At 50.2% G+C, this 19712-nt stretch overlaps 1 protein-coding gene and 1 non-coding gene across 2 annotated transcripts in view; one reads left to right on the top strand and one right to left on the bottom strand.

Moving 5' to 3' along the window:
• The window catches only part of SEMA7A (semaphorin 7A (John Milton Hagen blood group)), a 66613-nt gene that overhangs the window by 7708 nt on the left and 39193 nt on the right, over nucleotides 1-19712 (bottom strand). Inside the window, 9 exon segments of the mRNA XM_038767077.1 lie at nucleotides 5604-5802; nucleotides 6926-7034; nucleotides 8187-8365; nucleotides 8488-8627; nucleotides 11433-11543; nucleotides 11826-11910; nucleotides 12211-12303; nucleotides 14581-14622; nucleotides 16018-16154. Of these exon segments, the coding sequence (XP_038623005.1) occupies nucleotides 5604-5802; nucleotides 6926-7034; nucleotides 8187-8365; nucleotides 8488-8627; nucleotides 11433-11543; nucleotides 11826-11910; nucleotides 12211-12303; nucleotides 14581-14622; nucleotides 16018-16154 (1095 nt within the window).
• LOC119946258 lies at nucleotides 3223-3360 on the top strand. The gene has a single exon (XR_005456364.1). It is a non-coding gene; the product is annotated as a small nucleolar RNA SNORA7 (small nucleolar RNA).

Raw genomic sequence — 19712 nt, 5'->3', positions numbered from 1 at the left:
CAGAGCCCGAGGCTCTGTGCCTGGACATCCACTCTACTCTGTCGGCATTTCGAACCTAGGGCGGCGTGCAAATCGCACAGACAAGGGCAGCCAAGACTGACACCTCAGAAGGGGCTGTTAAAGGTCCATTTCACCCTTGCAGCGTGGCTCAGTGGAAAGAGCACGGGCTTTGGAGTCCGTGGTCATGGGTTCAAATCCTGGCTCCGCCAATTGTCAGCTGTTTGACTTGGGGAAAGTCACTTAACTTCTCTGGGCCTCAGTGACCTCATCTGTAAAATGGGGATTAAGACTGTGAGCCCTCCGTGGGACAACTTGATCACCTGGTAACGTCCCCAGCACTTAGAATAGTGCTCTGCACATAGTAAGCACTTAATAAATGCCATCATCATTGTTATTATTATTATTATTATTACTATTGTTATTATTGCTCTCCTATCCGAGTCCTCCGAATGGTGAGCCTTACACGGGCCCCTGTCTGTCCACCCCAAGCGGGGTCTGCAGGGAGGCAGGAGCAGAGGTGATGGGGCACAGTTTGGGAAGTCTATTCCACGCCCTGCAGAAACGCCAAGTCCAATTAAGCTGATGGCCTTATTTAATGGCGTCTCTGGCAGTCATCCCCCGGGGACCGCACGGCCCAGGATGGCGAGCCGGGGAGCCGGGGGAGCCAAGGGTCCGGGACCCGATCCGCATCCAGCCGTGGGTCTCCCCTTTTCACCACGCAGGTGGCCCGATATCCCTTTCCACCCAACGGTGGGAGGAGATGCAATATCCCTGACTCTAGACTTGTGGGCAGAGAATGAGTCTGTTATGCTGCTATATTGTTATACTCTTCCAAGCGCTTAGTACAGTGCACACTATAAGTACTCAATAAATACGGTTGATTGACTGACCTGCCTGTCACAGCCCTCTGTGCCTTCTGTACTGGCCCCACTGCCACCCCAGACTAAGCCCCCCTTCCCCTCAGCTTCCCCTCCTCTCCCCATCACCCCGATTTGCTCCCTTTTCTCTACCCCCCCACCCCACAGCACTTGTGTATAAGTACATATCTATAATTCTATTTACATTAATGCTTGTTTGTATTGATGTGCGTATCTACCTATAATTCTACTGATTTATATTGATGCTATTGATGCCTGTTTACTTGTTTTGTTGTCTGTCTTCCCCCCCTTCTAGACCGTGAGCCCGTTGTGGACAGGGAGTGTCTCTCTTTGTTGCTGAATTGTACTTTCCAAGTGCTTTGTACAGTGCTCGGCACACAGTAAGTGCTCAATAAATACAATTGAACGAATCCCCAAATCCCTAAATGGGTTATCTGATTGACAAAAAGATTGGGCGATTTTGTTTGCGAAACTTTCCTTCCACCTTCAACTGGGCTCAGACCCTTCAGAGGCGGAGACCCAGAGCACTGAAATAGAATTAAAGCCCCCTTATCTGGAAAAGACCTTGGAAAGTCATCTAGCCCATCCTCCTTCCTCTAGAGTGAGTGGTCTAGCCTTTTCTTCAAAATCCCCACTGTCATTCTCAGTAACGTATCACAGGATTCCTTGGCACCCACAGTCAGGAAGTCCTTCCTGATGTCTAATCTAAAGCATCAGGTTCATTGTTCCCTCATAGAACATCTTGGACTTCAAGACTCAAACTGACTTCGCCCTCTCTATCTCCCAGACCACAAAGCTCTCTCTCGCTCTCTCCCTCCCTCCCTCTTTCCAACCTTTCTTCCTTTCTCTCTCCCTCTCTCTCTCTTTCCCTCCCCGCTCTCCCTTCTTCCATCCTTCTCTCCTCTTTTTTCCCTCCCCCTCTCTCTTCTTCCATCCTTCCCCCCTCACTCCCTCCCCCGCTTCTACTTCCATTCTTCCATACTTCTCTCTCTCTTTCTGTCTCTCTGTCTCTCTCTCTCTCTCCCTCTCCTCCAAGCTGAAATATTCCAGGTCCCAACTGACAGACTTTTCAACAACTTCCTCTCTCTCCTGCAGCCCTCTCTCCTAGTTCGTCAGGTCCCATTTCAGGGGCTGGATTCCACTTTGAACTCTGCCTTAGTCTAACAAGTCCCAGCCAGGTACGCTGATGACCACTCTCCCCACCTTCAAAGCCTTACTGAAGGCATATCTCCACCAAGAGGCCTTCTCAGAGTAAGCCCCGCTTTTCCTCATCTCCCACTCCCTTCTGTGTCACCCTGACTTGTTTCCTTCCCTCTTCCCCACCCCTTCCCAGCCCCACAGCCTACTCATGTATATATCGGTAATTATATTTATCTGTATTGATGTCTGTCTCCCCGCCTCTAGACTGTGAGCTCGTTATGGGCAGGGAATGTCACTGTTTATTGTTGTATTATACTTTCCTAAGTGCTTAGTATGGTGCTCTGCACACAGTAAGTGCTTAATAAGTACAACTGATTGAGCTCTGATGACTCTTCCAGAGGACTTAGAAGAGGCAGGCTATGGAGCTACTCCCCTGGGGACAATCTCCCTCCTGATCTGCCCATACTGCTGGTGAAGAGAGGTCTAGGCAGGCCATGAGTTACCTCAGTAATGGCCCTCTGTTGATACCAAGAAAGCAGAATGGCCTAGTGGATATAGAAAGCGACCTGGAAGTTAGAAGGACCTGGTTCCCCCACTTGCCTGCTGTGTGACTTTTGGTAAGTCACTTCACATCTCTGAGCCACAGTTCCCTCGACTGTAAAATGGGGACCAAGACTGGGTCAGGGACTGTGTCCAATCCGATTTGCTTGTATCCACCCCAGCACTTAGTACAGTGCCTGTTATATAGTAAGTGCTTAACAAATACTATGCTTACTCTTATTTTTCTTATCATTATCATTATTACCTGGAGGCCCAAGTCCCGCTGCGGTTCACCGTTTCGTGATTGGCCCACGTCCCAGTGCCCTCCTCCTTGGGCTTTCTGAGAGTTGACATAAGTTCTATTTCGAGCTCATGACCCAAGTGTCTTTCTTTGAGCCCTGAAGGCCGGAGGGAGTAGGGAATGAGCGCATCCTCCCGGAGGGGATTGAAACCTGGCCACCAGCCAGAGCTTGGTTCCAACCTGTCATCATAGAGCCCTAGGGTTGAAGGGAATGGCCCAGAGCCCTGCCTCTGTTTTGTTGTTTTTATTATGGTACTTGTTAAGTGCTCTGGTGAGATACAAGGTAATCAGGTTGGACCCGGTTCATGTCCCCTGGGGCTCGCAGTCTTAATCCTCATTTTATAGATGAGGTAACTGAGACACCCTCTCTCAGGGTTGCACCTGGAGAGTTTCCAATACTCTACTAGTCTCAGCTACAGGAGGGAGAGCCAAGCAGAGGCCTATCCATTCCATCCCTAGTTTGGAAAGTGGCTAGTGAGCGGAAGGCAGTCTGTTACAAGTCAAAACTCACCCCTGCTGGGCAGCAGCAGCACGGGAGAGAGTCAAGGGTGGAGACTAGAGTTTACTGCGCAGAAGGTGGCAATGGTAAACCACTTCCGTCTTTTTACCAAGAAAACTCTATGGATGCACTACCAGAACGATTACAGATAGAGAGCGGGACGCTGTGGGAGAGATGTGTCTGTGGTGTCGCTATGGGTCGGAAACGACTCAACGACGTAAAACAAGACAAGACAACTGAGGCACAGATATGCTAAGTGATTTGCCCGAGGTCACCCAGCAGACAAGCAGCAGAGCTGGGACTAAAATCCAGGTCCGTCTGACTCCCAGGGCCACCCTCTATCTATCCACTAGGCCATGCCGAGAAGCAGCGTGGCTCAGTAGAAAGAGCCCGGGCTTGGGAGTCGGAGGTCATGTGTTCTAATCCCAGCTCCGCCACTTGTCAGCTATGTGACTTTGGGCAAGTCACTTAGCTTCTCTGTGCCTCAGTTCCCTCGTCTGTAAAACGGGGATGAAGACTGTGAGCCCCATGTGGGACAACCTTGTACCCCCCACCCCCCCAGTGCTTAGAACAGTGCTTGGCACATAGTAAGCGCTTAACAAATGCCATCATTATTATTATTATACCCAGTGCCACCTTAGAGACCTTCGGTGGAGAAGATGTCACCTGCCTCTGTAGCCCATTTCAAGGATCAACCTGTTTCTTGGTCTGGTCACTCTTTGTTTTGCCCTCACCTCAATCAAAGTGGAGAGGAGAGGAAGCCAGTGGCTTCCTCAGTCTATTGCTGTGGAGAATTGGCAGTTCTCCTTCTCCCAGCTCAGTGACCCCAGTGTAATGAACCACGATTAAGGACTTACGCTGTGTGTCAAGCCCTGCATGGGACTCCCAGTTTAACCGTTCAATAATAATATTAATAAGTGTGGTAATTGTCAAGTGCTTACTATGACACTAGTACAAGTCATTGTACTAAGCACTGGGGTAGATACACGATAATCAGGTTCTTATCTTCCCAGCCAAATCCTCTCCTACTCCTGATTTTCCCATCAGTAAAGACGGCACCACCATCCTTCTGGTCTCACGAGCCCGTAATCTTGCTGTTATCCTTGACTCCTCTCTCTCTCAGTCAGCCCTCACATTCAATCCATCACTAAATTGTCAGTTCCACCTTGCAACATCGCTAAAATCCTCCCTTTCCTCTCCATCCAAACTGCTACCTTGTTTGGCTTTAAAGCAGTCAATCACCTTGCCCCCTCCTACCTCACCTCACTAATCTCCTACTACAACCCATCCCACACTTGGCTCCTCTAATGCTAACCTTCTCACTCTATCTCCATCTTGTCTATCTCGCCGCCAATGTCTCGCCCACATCCTGACTCAGGCCTGGAATGTCCTCCCTCCTCCTAGCCGACAGACTCTCTCATGGCTTCAAAGCCTTATTGAAGACACATCTCCTCCAAGAGGCCTTCCCTGACTAAGCCTTCCTTTCCTCTTCTCCCAGTCCCTTCTGCATAGATCTGACTTGCTCCCTTTATTCGTCACCGCCCCAGCAGTGTACAGCACTTAGGTACATATCTGTCATATATTTATTTATATCATTATCTGTCTTCCCTTAGCACTTAGGTACATATCTGTCATATATTTATTTATATCATTATCTGTCTTCCCTTCTAGACTGTAAGCTCATTGGGGGCAGGGGACGTTCTCCCAAGCACGCAGTAGGGTGCTTTGTGCTCAATAAATGTGAATGAATGAATGAACATGAAGCTCACAGCCCAGCGCTTAGAACAGTGCTTTGCACATAGTAAGTGCTTAATAAATGCCATAATTATTATTATTATTATGTAGGAGGGAGAAAAGGTAATTATTGAGTGCTTACTGTGTGCACAGCATTGTACTAAGCCCTTGGGAGAGTATACTACAAAGAATGCAATACAAAGTTTAAGGAGAAGGAAGACCAGGCATTTAATCCCCATTTTACAAACGACGAAACTGAGGCGCAGAAAAATTCAGTGATTTGTCTTAGGTCACACAATAGGTAAATGGTGGAGTCAGGATTCGAACCCAGGCCTGGGCTGGCTCTTCAGTGCTGCTCTACTTAACGTCTCCAACCTTGCTCCTATCCACTGAGGTCTGGGACTCCAGGCCCTTGATTTAGTGAGTGTCCACCCAGGAACAACCCTAAGGATAACCTCATCCCAATTTCTCCAGCTTCCTCCCACCCTCTGCTGCCCTTCCGTCTCCTCACCTGTAGCAATAAAGAGGACGTTGAAGGTGCCGTTATCCTCGTCCCTCATCTGGTGCACCACGATTTTCTGATAGTGGTATTTGGAATGAAACAGCGGCGTCTTGGAGAGGCCCATGGGCTCTACCCTCTGAGTCACCTCCGGGTGGCTGTCTGCTATTTTGAAAGTCACGGTCGGGGTCAGCTGCTGGTTTGGAAGACACTGTCCAAAGGGAGAAAAGAGTCAGAAGCCAGGGCAATGGGAACCAGGAATGAATAATAACAACAAACCAATAAAAATAATGATAGTGATAATAGTAACAATAATAATAATGGTATTTGTTAAGCATTTACTATGTGTCAAGCACTGTTCTGTGCACTGGGATGGACAGAGGTTACTTAGGTCAGACAGAGTGTCTGCCCCACATGGGGCTTTCATTCTAAGAGAAATAATAATAATAATAATATTAATGGTATTTGTTAAGCATTTACTGTGTGTCAAGCCCTGTTCTGTGCACTGGGATGGCCAGAGGTTACTTAGATCAGACAGAGTGTGGGCCCCACATGGGGCTTGCAGTCTAAGAGAAATAATAATAATATTAATGGTATTTGTTAAGCGCTTACTATGTGTCAAGCACTGTACTAAGTGCTGGGGTAGATATAAGGTAATCAGGTTGTCCCACATGGGGCTCACACTCTTAATCCCCGTTTTACAGATGAGGTAACTGAGGCAGAGGGAAGTGAAATGACTTGGCCAAGGTCCCACAGCAGACAAGTGGGGGAGCAGGATTAGAACCCAGGTCCTACTGACTTGCCCAACCGGGCTCTGTCCACTAGGCCATGCCGCTTATTCCCTCTCTTCCCAGACAAGGGACTGTCTTCCCTTGCCTGGGACCCTAAGGGCATGGAGGAAGAGGAGCAGTAGGTGCTGGGGAAAGAGGAGCAGGGCGAGCTGGTGGAAAAGAGGTAGGGGAAGCTGGAGGAAAAGGAGGAGGGAGAGCTGGTGGAAGAGAAGCAGGGAATACTGGGGAAAGAGGAGCAGGGAATACTGGGGAAAGAGGAGCAGAGAATACTGGGGAAAGAGGAGCAGAGAATACTGGGGAAAGAGGAACAGGGCACGGAGGAGGAGGAAGAGCAGGGGAAGCTGGGGGGACAGTGGCATGGGGAGCTGAGGGAAGATAAGCTGGGGGGTTGAGGGAAGAGAAGCAGAGGGTTCTGAGGAAAGAGGAGCAGGGGAAGCTGGGGAAAGAAGAGCAAGAGTTATAGGAAAAGAGAAGCTGGGAGTGTTGGGGGAAGGGGGACAGTGGGCTCGGGGGGAAGAGGAGAAGGGAGTACTGGTCGTTCACCTGGCCTGGGCGGGGTGAAGGGAGGGAGTCACTGAAGCCTTTGAGCGGAGACGTCCGGAAGATGTGGTCAATGTCGCCAACGGAATAGACACAGACGGCCGAGTAGTTCCTGTGGGAGAGACCTGACAGATCAGGGCCCGGCTCCAGCTCCCTGAACACACTTCCCAGCCTTTGGTTCCATGGAATCCCCTCCTAGACCAAAATCTAACCTACATCCGCCCTGCTGCAGTCTGGTCCCAGGCTCTGTACCGCTAGGGAAGCATGAAAGGGTTGTCAGGGCAGGAGAGGGCAGGGTTGTTAGGGCTGCCCTTGAGGCCCCAGGAAACCCCCGCCCACACAGACACACACACACACACACACACACACACACACACACAATACCCCACCCAGGGCAGGCCTGATGGCAAAGTTCTGGACCCCAGGAAGTGGAACAAGAAGAGTTTGGCCCATATATTTATTCATTAGCGGGATTAAGCTATGTAGAGAATGACACCATAATTGACCCCGGCATAAGCCTGAGAGGAGGTGGAGTATTTTCACCAAGACCTCTGGATTTGGGACTCCTTTGGCCTTTCCTCCTGGTCGCAGCAAACGTCGACATAACCCACCATGAATCTTGCAGCCCCTCTGTCCCAGGGCAGGGCCGTAATACAAAGTCATCTCCAAGAAGTGTGAGGTGGGTGTAGTATGTAGCCCCTCTATCGGTCATAAACCCCCACACGCATGTGCTCATGCACGGACACAATAGCACACCCCTTCCCTACACAAGCCTTAGCCCCTGAGCTCAACCCGGATGGATCCGACCTCTGGAACCCATGACGAAAGTCAGATCTCATCCCAATCCGTAGTCCCCGGAGCCATTTCTAGACTGTGAGCCCACTGTTGGGTAAGGACCGTCTCTATATGTTGCCAACTTGTACTTCCCAAGTGCTTAGAACAGTTCTCTGCACACAGTAAGCACTCAATAAATATGATTGAATGAGTGAATGAATGAATGAGAGGAAGACAGGACTCTGGCTTGGGCTGGGCTGGCCCTTGCCTCCGCCTGACCCCATCCCCACTTGGCTTCCTTAGGAGACGGCCGTGTCAAGATCCCCAGGGCTACCCTGCCGACTCCACCCACCCTCCAGCAGCTGGTCCCGGGGAGCTCCGGGCTTCCATCTCCCTCTGGGCTCCATAGCCTGTCCCTCGGAAAGTGGGGTGAAACCAAAGAAATAAGATGGAGCCAGCGGGGGGGTCTAGGGCGAACGGAGAAACCCACCAGGGGTTGGAGAAGATCCCGTAGACTCTGGTCTCCTTCCAGTCCTTATTGGGGACGATGAAGACGTCCTGCAGCCAGTTGAAGTTCTTGTTGGTGGCTGGATCACTGCACACTAACATGGCCTTCAAGAAGGTGTTCCATTTTGACACAGACAGAGAGCTCTCTCCACCCTGGTCGCCCTGGGAAATACACATAGGTCAGAACCAAGGATCAGGACTCATCCTGGGGCCAGAGAGAGAGAGAGAGAGAGAGACTGGTTCTGGGTCCCGGCTCCAAGCTCTGGCCGGGGCTGACTCCGTACCTTGCACAGCTGGGCCACCCTGGAGACGTTCAACGGAGCCTCGGGGTTCTTGTCCGGATTGTCCTCTCGGAAGAAGTAGTAGATTTTATCATTGTACGGCTGGTTCTGTTGGACGATGGTGGCCTTGATGAACTGTGGGTCTGCAGAAAACAATCCCAGAGAGCTTGGAAGCCAAGCGGGAGGAGGGTGGTGGGGGCCGGGGGAGGAGGGCAGCCCTTGGACCACCCCAGAAAGCCATGAGCCATTTCCCAATCCAGAGCCGAGGAAAGGAGCTCTCCCCTTTTTTTTATGGTATTTGTTAAACGCTTACTATGTGCCAGGCACTCTCCCTCCCACGGACTCCACCATCTCTTCCCACCCTGAGGGAGGCTGCCACAAGTCAGGACAGGCCTTTCCCCCTTCCCTCTGAGTGTTGGGGAGGGTGTGTTTTTGTGTGTGTGTATGTGTGTGTGTCTCCAGTTGTCCAGTGTCTAGCCAATTCATTCAGTCTCCTGGATCTAAATATAAATCCAAACACACATCTATTCCGATGTATAAACAGATCTACTCTTTTCAGCTCTCCTTAGCATTATTTAAAGAATTTATTTGAATGTCTTCCTAGAGGAAATTTATGTTCTTCATACAAATGAAAAAAAGGCAGTTATTGGTACAATTTGCTGTGGAACTTCCATGATCTGTGTTAACCTTGTAAACTGCTAGGAGCCTTCTCCCCTTCAGACCTTAAAAATGTTCATATCATTGTTTTAGTGGGTGAATGGCTAAATTTGCTTAATCTGTTTCTCAGCATTTGGGTCTGGCTGGTTTTCCTGGAAAGTGGGATCCTATCGATTCACTGCCGTACGCAAAGTCTGACAGGGAATAGTCCCATCAGTAGGGGAAAGACCTCAAAAATATATGACTGTCCTATTTTCATTTTCCCAGTTAATATGTGCTTTCATTCGAATATCAGATTGCCGAAATTTTCTACACCAGAAAAAAAAGGACTTGCCTGGAGCAATCCATTAAGTCCCCACTTGCCTCATCTCAAGCGTGGGCCAGAAGGATTTCTCACTAAGCATAACTGGGCAGCTAGAATAACATGGAACTCTGAAAGCTGCCCAGTCCGGTTGTCCTAGTAACCTCATCTTCTCTGAGTCCGGTGACCTCTTTGGAGAGAACTGGGAGATTTTTTCTAGGCTGGGCGAACTCCTGGGATGGGCAAGAGTTGAGGCAGAGGTTGTCCAGATTATTTGCTGGGAGCACTGAATGTCCAAAGAACGCATAAACAATAACTGAAGGGCTCCGGGACCGGGTGACTTGTGCTTCACTGGAAAAAAGTAGGTAACTCACCGGTGAGAGAGAGAGAGAGAGAGAGGGCTCCAGAGAGGCAGAGAGGAACTCCCAGCCTCTTGGGACTCATTAAGTGGCGATTTCCTGGATGGGAATCACCACTGAGAACGTGGGGAAGCAGCGGAGCATCTATTGCCACCTGCTCTTGGTTTTGTTTCCATCTGGGCCCGGGATGCCCCAGAATTACCCATTTTGGCCTTCCGTCCCCCGATCCCTGACTTCGTAGCCACCTCCAAGTGGAAGGCCCGTGCTTCCCAGGCCCAACTGTAGCCTGGAAGCCAATCGGCTCTCTCCTTGCAGATGGCACCCCATTGCCCTTAGCGGATAGAGCACAACACTGGGAGTCAGAAGGAAGTGGGTTCTAATCCCGGTTACACCCCTTGTCTGCTGTGTGACCTTGCGCAAGTCATTCCACTTCTCTGTGCCTCAGTTACCTCACGTGTAAAGTGGGGATTTAGACTGTGGTCCTCGTGAGACAGGGACTGTGTCCAACCCGATTTACTTGTATCCACCCCAAAGCTTAGTACAATGCCTGACACATTGTAAATACTTAACAAATATCACAATTATTGTCATCATTATTATTATTAACCCTTAGGGAAGCTCCGGGGGTTCCGGTCAAAACCAGGCTGGAATGAACCTTTTTCCTGGTCGTGGGTCAGGAAGGGGGGTAGGGTTCTCTCATCAGCCTCAGCCCGCAGGGAGACGCTCGGTTCCAAGGATCCTGGGGAGAAGGACAACTCCAGGTCCGACTCAAGGGTTCAGATCCCCTTTTGAGAGGGCCAGTCTGTCCTGGTTTGTATTCCCTGGGACTCCAGCAGCTTGGCTCAGTGGAAAGAGCACGGGCTTTGGAGTCAGGAGTCACGGGTTCAAATCCCGGCTCTGCCAACTGTCAGCTGTGTGACTTTGGGCAAGTCACTTCACTTCTCTGGATCTCAGTTACCTATCTGTAAAATGGGGATGAAGACTGTGAGCCCTCCATGGGACAACCTGATCACCTTGTAACCTCCCCAGCGCTTAAAACAGTGCTTTGCACATACTAAGCACTTAAATAAATGCCATCATTATTATTATCATTATTATATCAGAACTCCTTGAAGGAATAGGCCAGACTGGCCCCAAGCCCCACAGTGGGTGGGATCTGGAGCCAGACCGATACCAGCTAAGCATTCAGGTGAACACACGTTTCACCTGAAACGCAGAAGAGCCACCTGATCTGGGGGTAACTTGGCCAATGTTCCCGCAATTCCAGGGAGGAATTATATCACTCCCTGTTCTCCTTTGAGTCCGGGCCCTACTTGGGAAGAGCCCGGCCCGACATCAGGATGGGCCTCCCTAGGGACCAGCCTGTCAACCTATGGACTTCCCATGTCCGCACAAGAGTGAAGCCTATGAGGAGAGGGCTGGGGGAGGGGAAGAAGTTACTATGGCGATGGATGCCATGGAAACCCATGGCCAAAAGATGGGTTTGGGGGGTGGCAGGAGGGAGGCAGCAAGGGTCAGAACGTGAGATAAGCAGCCACTTGAACATCCAAATTCATTTCCCTGTTGCTGCTGAGACAACACAGAGCCAGAAACTCCCTGGCCTCAGGGGACTCAGATCCCCACAGACTCACTTTGCATCACTGTGTCGCTGGTGTACAGCTCCGGGTCTCCTTTAATCCTCCGGAAGCGAGGGATCTTCCCGTTGTGTTCCTGTTTCTTAATGGTGGAGTAGACATGGTCTCCTGGGAAAAGGGACAAGAGGTTTCTGTTCGGCATCCACGCTTCCATTCTCGGTTCCTGCCCTCATCCCCTTCTTTCTGGGAGCCCTTCCCCCTGCCTCCCCTCACAGCCTCCAGGTCAGAGTTTGGCATTGGTACGGCGTCCGCCGGGCCGGGCGCGATCAGCCGTCTTGGAAAGGCTGCTGACTGGGCTTCGCCAAGCTGGGCCCAACTGGACTAGCCCCGCTCCCACCGCCTCGGCCTACAGTTGAGCCCCCAAGCCCAGAGGGTAAATTCTCCACCTACCATCTATCAGAACCAAGGAGTTCTCATTAGGGCTGAAAGGTGCATAGCCTCGCTTTTCGCCCTGGAACTTTGTGGTCCCATTTGCCTGGAGAGCGGAGAGAGGAAATGTTCAGAGTCAGCGGTGAACAGCAGCAGCAGGATCCTGGAGCGTGCAGCCACCCGCCCACACAGCTGCCGAACCCCTCTGGGGTCAGCAGCCCCTCCATCCGGAGCCTTCGGAGGCCAAGTCGGCTTGCCACACGGCCCCCTGGGCCTTAGCTGCCATTTCCCTGAGTCCCCCCATCCCTCCATGACCAGGGATGGACTCCCCCCCATCTCAGGGTTGGAGTCTTAGATCAGTAACGTCCAAATCAGGGGCCGGGAGAGTCCTAACCCCTGAACTCACTCGAAACCAGCATGAGGGATGTCGGGCCCTGGTTCCACAGATCAAAAGGCCATTGTCCTGCTTCTCCAGGAGGGTGAGGTAGTTACCGCAGTCCTGGGGGAGAGACAGAGAGCCAGAGAGAGGGCCACGGAGAGACAGAAACAGACAGGTGGAGAGAGAAGAGAGGAGAGGAGAGGAGAGGAGAGAGAGAGTTCAGGTCATCAGGGCCCCACTGAGACCTCAGCTGCCACAGAGGAAACCCCAGTTGTCGCCACTTTGAGGCCCTTTCTCAATCACCAGCAGGAAGCTGGACTGCGGAGGACTCAGTGGGCGCCTAGCCGAGTCACACCTGCTCTACAGAGATGCTGGGCCTGAGAGTCAGTAGGACTGAGTTCTAATCCCGGCTCTACCGCTCATCTGCCGTGAGACCTCAGGCAAGTCACGCCACTTCTCTGTGCCTCAGTTGTAATAATAATTAATAATTCATTCAATCGTATTTATTGAGCGCTTACTTGTGCAGAGCACTGTACTAAGCGCTTGGGAAGTACAAGTCGGTAATGTAATATAATAAAATAATAATAATTTTGGTATTTGTTAAGTGCTTACTATGCGCCAAGCACTGTTCTAAGCACTGGGGGAGATACAAGGTAATCAGGTTGTCCCACAGGGGACTCACAGTCTTAATCCCCATTTTCCAGATGAGGTCACTGAGGCCCAGAGAAGTGAAGTTACTTGCCCAAAGTCACACAGCTGACAAGTGGCAGAGCCAGGATTAGAACCCATGACCTCTGACTCCCAAGGCCACGCTCTTTCCACTGAGCCACGCTGTTATCTCATCTGTCACACGGGGATTAAGGCTGTGAGCCCCATGTGGGACAAGGGCTGTCTCTAACCTGATTAGCTTGTATCTACCCCAGCACTTTGTACAGTTCCTGGTACATAGTAAGCACTTAAATACCACAATTAATTTAGTAATTAATTAAGGACTCGAGCTAAAAGAGCTGGGATTTTTGCTCTTGGAGAAGAGGAGGCTGAGGGGGCTAACTAAATCCATGATCCCCGAGCATCCCTCTCCCACATCCTGCCTCTGGCCTGAAACTCTCTCCTGCTTCACTTCTATCAGACAGACGATCACCCTCCCCACTTTCAAAGCCTTGTTAAAAATCACACCTTCTCCAAGAGGCCTTAATTGACTAAGCCCTCTCCCTTCTGTGTTGCCCTCACACTTGGAATTGAACCATTTATTCACCCACCTGCAGCCCCACAACACCTATGTCCATATCCGTAATGTATTTATTTATATTAATTTACATTATATTTATATTAATATATTAAGCTCTCCTCTAGACCGTATGCTCCTTATGAGCAGGGAACATGCCTACCAACTCTGCTGTAGTACTGTACTCACTCAAGCTCTGAGTACAGAGAAGAAGTGTGGCTTAGTAGAAAGAGCCCGGGCTTGGGAGTCAGAGGTCGTGGGTTCTAATCCCGGCTCTGCCACTTGTCTGCTGTGTGACCTTGGGCAAGCCTCTTAACTTCTCTGAGCCTCAGTTCCCTAATCTGTAAAATGGGGATTAAGACTGTGAGCCCCATGTGGGACAGCTTGCTTACCTTGTATAATAATAATAATAATAATGGCATTTATTAAGCACTTACTATGTGCAAAGCACTGTTCTAAGTGCTGAGGAGATACAAGGTGCTCAGGTTGTCCCACAGGGGGGCTCACAGTCTTAATCCCCATTTTACAGAGGAGGTATCTACTTGTATCTACTCCAGAACTTAGAACAGTGCTTGGCTCATAGTAAGTGCTTAACAAGTACCATCATTATTATTATTATTATTACAGAGCTCTGCCCACAGTAAATGCTCAATAAATACTATTGATTGATTGATTGTTTAGCTGGAGCCCCAGGCAGCTGCAGGTAGGGCTGATGTGAAGAGTGACTGTCCCTCTCGCCACCCCACTTCCCACCCCACTTTGGGAGGAAGTGTGGTGTAGCGGAAACATCATGGGCCTGACAGTTTCCTGCCCACAGAGAGCTTACAGTCTAGAGCCGGGGACAGACATTAATGTAAATAAATAATTTATAATGCATCATTTATAGATTTAAGTGCTTTGGGGTGAGCATCAAATGCCCAAAGGTCACAGATTCAAGTGCAATCTGGATGACCCTTGCCCTGAGTCGCAAGAGGGTAGCCCTGGAGCACGGGCTTTGGAGTCAGGAGTCATGGGTTCAAATCCCGGCTCCACCAACTGTCAGCTGTGTGAGGCAATAGTTGGGGAGAGGACAGAGGCCCGGCTGACGTGGCTGCGTCAGACCCCACGCCCACCTGTAGCAGCCACCTGGGCTGGGCCGGGACCCAGCTATAGCGCGAGGAAGCCAGACTCACCTGGTCCTTGGGGCAGTCCCCATTGGTGGAATCGATGTCTTCCTGGAAAGGAGAAAGAAGGAGAGGCCAATGAACCCCCCAAGCTAGGGAAAACTGTTCCCCTGACCTCTTGGAAGGAGATTTGAATCTCCCCCACCCAAGGCAGTGCAGCCTTATGGTTAGGTTGGCTCCCAAAAGCCATTGTAGACATCGATCAGACAGGGGCCGCATTCTATGCATTATGCCAGAGACTTGGCATAAAGTCATCATTCGCGCCAATTAGTGGCAGTAAGCCAAGTTGGCCTGACTTTAGGACAGGTCTCCCCTTACGACTTCTTCTGGAGCCAATAAGTTTCCCTCCTGGGGTCCCCAGAATGTGGATGCCGCTCAACGGCATCAGGGGAAGGAAGGTCCGGAGCTTAGCATAATTAAAGCCCGGATGTAAAGGCGACCGGAGCTTTTTCCATACTGAAAGGGGGACGGGAAAACTGGACGAATGGCCATCCGAGTCACAGTCAAAGCCAGGGGATCTTGTATTCCCAACTCAAGGATCTTAAACTGCTATTGGAAAAAAATCTCTTAGTGGAGCGAGCACGGAGTCTGAGGCCAGACACACCTGATTCCGAGCCCTGTTCGGCTGCTGATTTGCTGGGGAACTTTGGGCTTTGTCAAGCCCGCTCTCAAATTCTCCCGGAGGACACAGCAGTCTCCCAGATTATTCAGGGAAAGTGCCCTGGAGTATTCCAGATCTTTCGTTCTACACTATTAAACCTTCAAAACCCATTCTCCTTCCCAATCAATAAGTACATCAAACGTGCCATGGTCACACAGCAAGCAACTGGCAGAGCTGAGATTAGAACCCAGGTCCTCTGACTCCCGGGCCCGTACTCTTTCCACTAGGCCACGCTGCTTCTCTATCCGCGAGGATTTTCTATTCGGGACTTGTGAAGCACAGCCATTTTGAGATCATGGGGCGATTTAAATTGTTAGTACATTGCATTAATTATTTACTTTTCCTATTATTATATCCTTGACATTTTAATGTGTTGTTCTAAAATAGATATGACTTGGAGTTATATTTTCCCTCTACGTCAGGTGTTCTCACTGTCAGCGCCCAGTCTCCGCTCCTGCCGCCGAGTTCCATGACTCAGAAGTGGTGCCCCTGTTCTGGGGTGTCCAGGAGGGAAACCGGTGACTCTGGAAAAGGTGAGGGGTCAGGGACGTTCCCCCCCAAAAAATGCCCTGGGCTTGTACAGACCTGGGTGGATTTCAGGAAACCGTTCCTTATGAGGTCATCGTGTGATGCTGAGGACCCCAGGGAACGTTCCCGGCCCTATTCACATCCAGTAGCCCCAGAGCCGTCACCAACCTCCCAAAAAACGGACCAAAAATTTTCTTCCCATCTCGGGGTGGCCAAATGCGAGAAACTGGCCCTGGACCACGATGGAGGCCCTGTACCTTGAAATTGTTCTCCTGATGGTTGAAGTCAAAGTAGTAGAGCTTCCCGCGGCCTCCCACGTAGACGGAGTGGCTTCCTGGCTCGTGGAACAGCACCAGGTGGGGCTCAGACCGGTTAAACTCAAACCTCTTCTCCCCTGCAGAAGAAGGAGAAGGGAGGTTACAGGAGATCTACACTGCAGGGAGGGAGAAAGGATAGGAAAGTCAGAGAGAGAGGGAGAGGGAGAGAGGGAGATGGAGTGGGAAAGCGGTGGAGAGGGAAGAGCCGAAGAAGGAGAGAGATGGAGATGGATGGAGAGGAGTGAGGGAGATGAAGAGAGGGGGGAGGGATAGAGAGGGAGAGAGATGGACAAGGAACTAAGAGAAGAGGGGAGAGACGAGAAGGGGGAAAGAAGAGGCAAAGAGGAAGAGAAGGGGGAGAAGAGGAAAGAAGAGGAGAGATACACATCCTTCAATCTCTTGACCCCATTTCCCTCCCAGGAAGAGGTCAGACAAGCTGGAGACACATCCGAACTGACAGGGAAAGGTTCTGGGAACCCAGGGATTAGATCTCTCCAGCTGACGGAGCTGATCACTCAGGAGCAGGGGTTCAATTGTGTCCACCCAAAGAGAGAGAGAGCATTTCTAGATTCTGCCTGAAGAGAAGGCAGATACTGATCGGGTCAGGCAGGGCTAAATGACAACTTCCAGAATCCAGCCTCAAGTACGTCATCATGGCGGCTCTCCTTTCCCAGAACCCTTAAGTCTAGATTGGCTCACCCGGATCATACCACCTTCCAGACTACAGCTCTCCCAATCTTCATAGGCCTCCCTAAAGTCCATCACCTACAGAAAGCCTTTCCTGATTACTAATAATAACAATGATGACATTTATTAAGCGCTTACTGTGTACAAAGCACTGTTCTAAGCACTGGGGAGGATACAAGGTGATCAGGTTGTGCCACGTGGGGCTCAAAGTCTTAATGCCCATTTTACAGATGAGGTAACTGAGGCGCAGAGAAGTGAAGTGACTTACCCAAAGTCACACAGCTGACAGTTGGCGGGGCCGGGATTTGAACCCATGACTTCTAACTCCCAAGCCCGGGCTCTGTCCAGTGAGCCACGCCACACTGAGAAACAGTGTGCCCTAGTACATAGAGTATGGGTCTGGAAAATCAGAGGACACCGAGTTCTAATTCCGGCTCTGCCAATTGCCTGGTATAGGGTTGGGCAAGTCACTCAACTTCTCTGAGCCTCATTTTCCTGATCTTAAAAGTGGGAATTCAAGATCTGTTCTCCCTCCCCTTTAGACTGTGAGCCCCGTGGGGAAGGGACTGTATCTAACCTGATTATCTTGTGCCTTCCCCAGGGCTTGGCACATAGTAAGCACTTAATAAATACCATGTACAAGCAGCAGCATAGCCTAGCAGAAAGAGCACAGGCCGGGAGTCAGAAGGACCTGGGTTCTAATTCCAGCTCCACCACCTGTCCGCTGTGTGCCCTTGGACAAGTTACTTCATTCATTCATTCAACTGTATTTATTGAGCGCTTACTGTGTGCAGAGCACTGTACTAAGCGCCTGGGAAGTACAAGTCAGCAACATATAGAGACGGTCCGTACCCAACAACGGGCTCACAGTCTAGAAGGGGGAGACAGACGACAAAACAAAACATGTAGACAGCTGTCAAAATCGTCAGAACAAATAGAATTAAAGCTATATGCACATCATTAACAAAATAAATAGAATAGTAAATATGTACAAGTAAAATAGAGTAATAAATCTGTACAAACATATATACAGGGGCTGTGGGGAGGGGAAGGAGGTAGGGCAGGGGGGATGGGAGGAGGAGAGGAAAAAGGGGGCTCAGTCTGGGAAGGCCTCCTGGAGGAGGTGAGCTCTCAGTAGGGCCTTGAAGGGAGAAAGACAGCTAGCTTGGCGGGTGGGCAGAGGGAGGGCATTCCAGGCCAGGGGAAGGACGGCGGGACAGGCGAGAATGAGGCACAGTGAGGAGGTTAGCGGCAGAGGAGCGGAGGGTGCGGGCTGGGCTGGAGAAGGAGAGAAGGGAGGTGAGGTAGGAGGGGCCGAAGGGATGGAGAGCCTGGAAGCTGAGAGTGAGGAGTTTTTGCTTGATTCATAGGTTGACAGGCAGCCACTGGAGAGTTCTCTGTGCCTCCTTTACCCCAACTGTAAAATGGGGTTTAAGACTCTGAGCCCCATGTGGGACAGGGATTGTGTCCAACCTTGTATCTACCCAGTGCTTAGTATAGTTCCTGGCACTATAAAAAAAATAACAAAAATACTATCTAGACCAAGGCTTATCAATTATTTATGTATGTGCATATTTGTATTTTAAATATTGCACATTAGAATATAAATTATATTATATATATTTGTATTCTGTATATATAGCTACATCTCCTTCCCTGATCTCTCTCCCTTTCTGCAGCCTCACATTACCTCCAGCCTTTAAGGCATCTCTACTTGGATGTCCTCCCGTCACCTCAAGCTAAACATGTCCGTAACAGAAGTCCTTATCTTCACACCCAAACCCTGTCCTCCCCCTCACTTTCCCATCACTGTAGATGGCACTACCATCCTTCCTGTCTCACAAGCCCATAACCTTGGCATTATCCTTAACTCTTCTCTCTCATTCAACCCACATATCCAATCCGTCACTAATTCCTGTCGGTCCCACCTTCGCAACATCGCTGAAATCCACTCTTTCCCCTCCATCCAAACTGCTACCACATTAATCCAATCGCTCATCCTATCCCGCCTGGATTAGTGCATCAGCTTCTGTACTGACCTCCCAGCCTCCTGTCTCTCCCCACTCCAGTCCATACTTCACTGTGCTGCCCGGATCACTTTTCTACAAAAACATTCAGGACATGTTTCCCCATTCCTCAAAAAACTCGAATGGTTGCCCATCCACCTCTGCATCAAACAAAAATTATTCACCATTAGCTTCAAAGCACTCAATCACCTTGCCCCCTCCTACCTCACCTCGCTACTCTCCTATTACAACCCATCCTGCACACTTTGCTCCTCTAATTGCTAACCTTCCCACTGTGACTTGATCTCCTCTATCTAGCCACCTACCCCTCGCCCGCATCCTGCCTCTCCTCAAATCCAACAATTACTCTCCCCTCCTTCAAGTCCGACAGATGATTGCTCTCCCCTTATTGAAGACACATCTCCTCCAAGAAGCCTTCCCAGACTAAGCCCCCCTTTCCTCTTCTCCCACTCCTCTCTGCTTCACCCTGACTTACTCCCTTTGTTCTTCCTCCCTCCCAGTCCCACATGTGAATATCTGTAATTTATATATTTATATTAATGTCTGTCTCCCCCCAAGACTGTAAACTCATTGTGGGCAGGGAATGTGTCTGTTTATTGTTGTATTGTACTCTCCCAAGCACTTAGTGCAGTGCCCTGCACACAGTAAGGGCTCAATAAATACGACTGAATGAATGAATGCATATAATCCATGTATATCATCAGTAGCATTTATTGAGGACTTACTGTATGCAGAGCATTGTACTAAATCCTTGGGAGAGTATAATACAATAGGGTTAGTAGACACATTCCGTGACCACAATGAGCTTGCAGTCTAAAGGGGGAGACAGGCATCTCTCTCTCTTCCTCTCTCTCTCCCTCATTTCTCCCCCTTCCCCTTCCTCACCTCCCTCCCCCATCTCCTCCCTCCTACCCCCCTTTC

This window comes from Tachyglossus aculeatus, chromosome 26, assembly GCF_015852505.1.
Source record: "Tachyglossus aculeatus isolate mTacAcu1 chromosome 26, mTacAcu1.pri, whole genome shotgun sequence".
NCBI classification, from domain to species: Eukaryota; Metazoa; Chordata; class Mammalia; order Monotremata; family Tachyglossidae; genus Tachyglossus; species Tachyglossus aculeatus.
The sequence above is the reverse complement of the archived record's forward strand: the minus strand, read 5'-3'. Positions and strand labels throughout refer to the sequence as shown.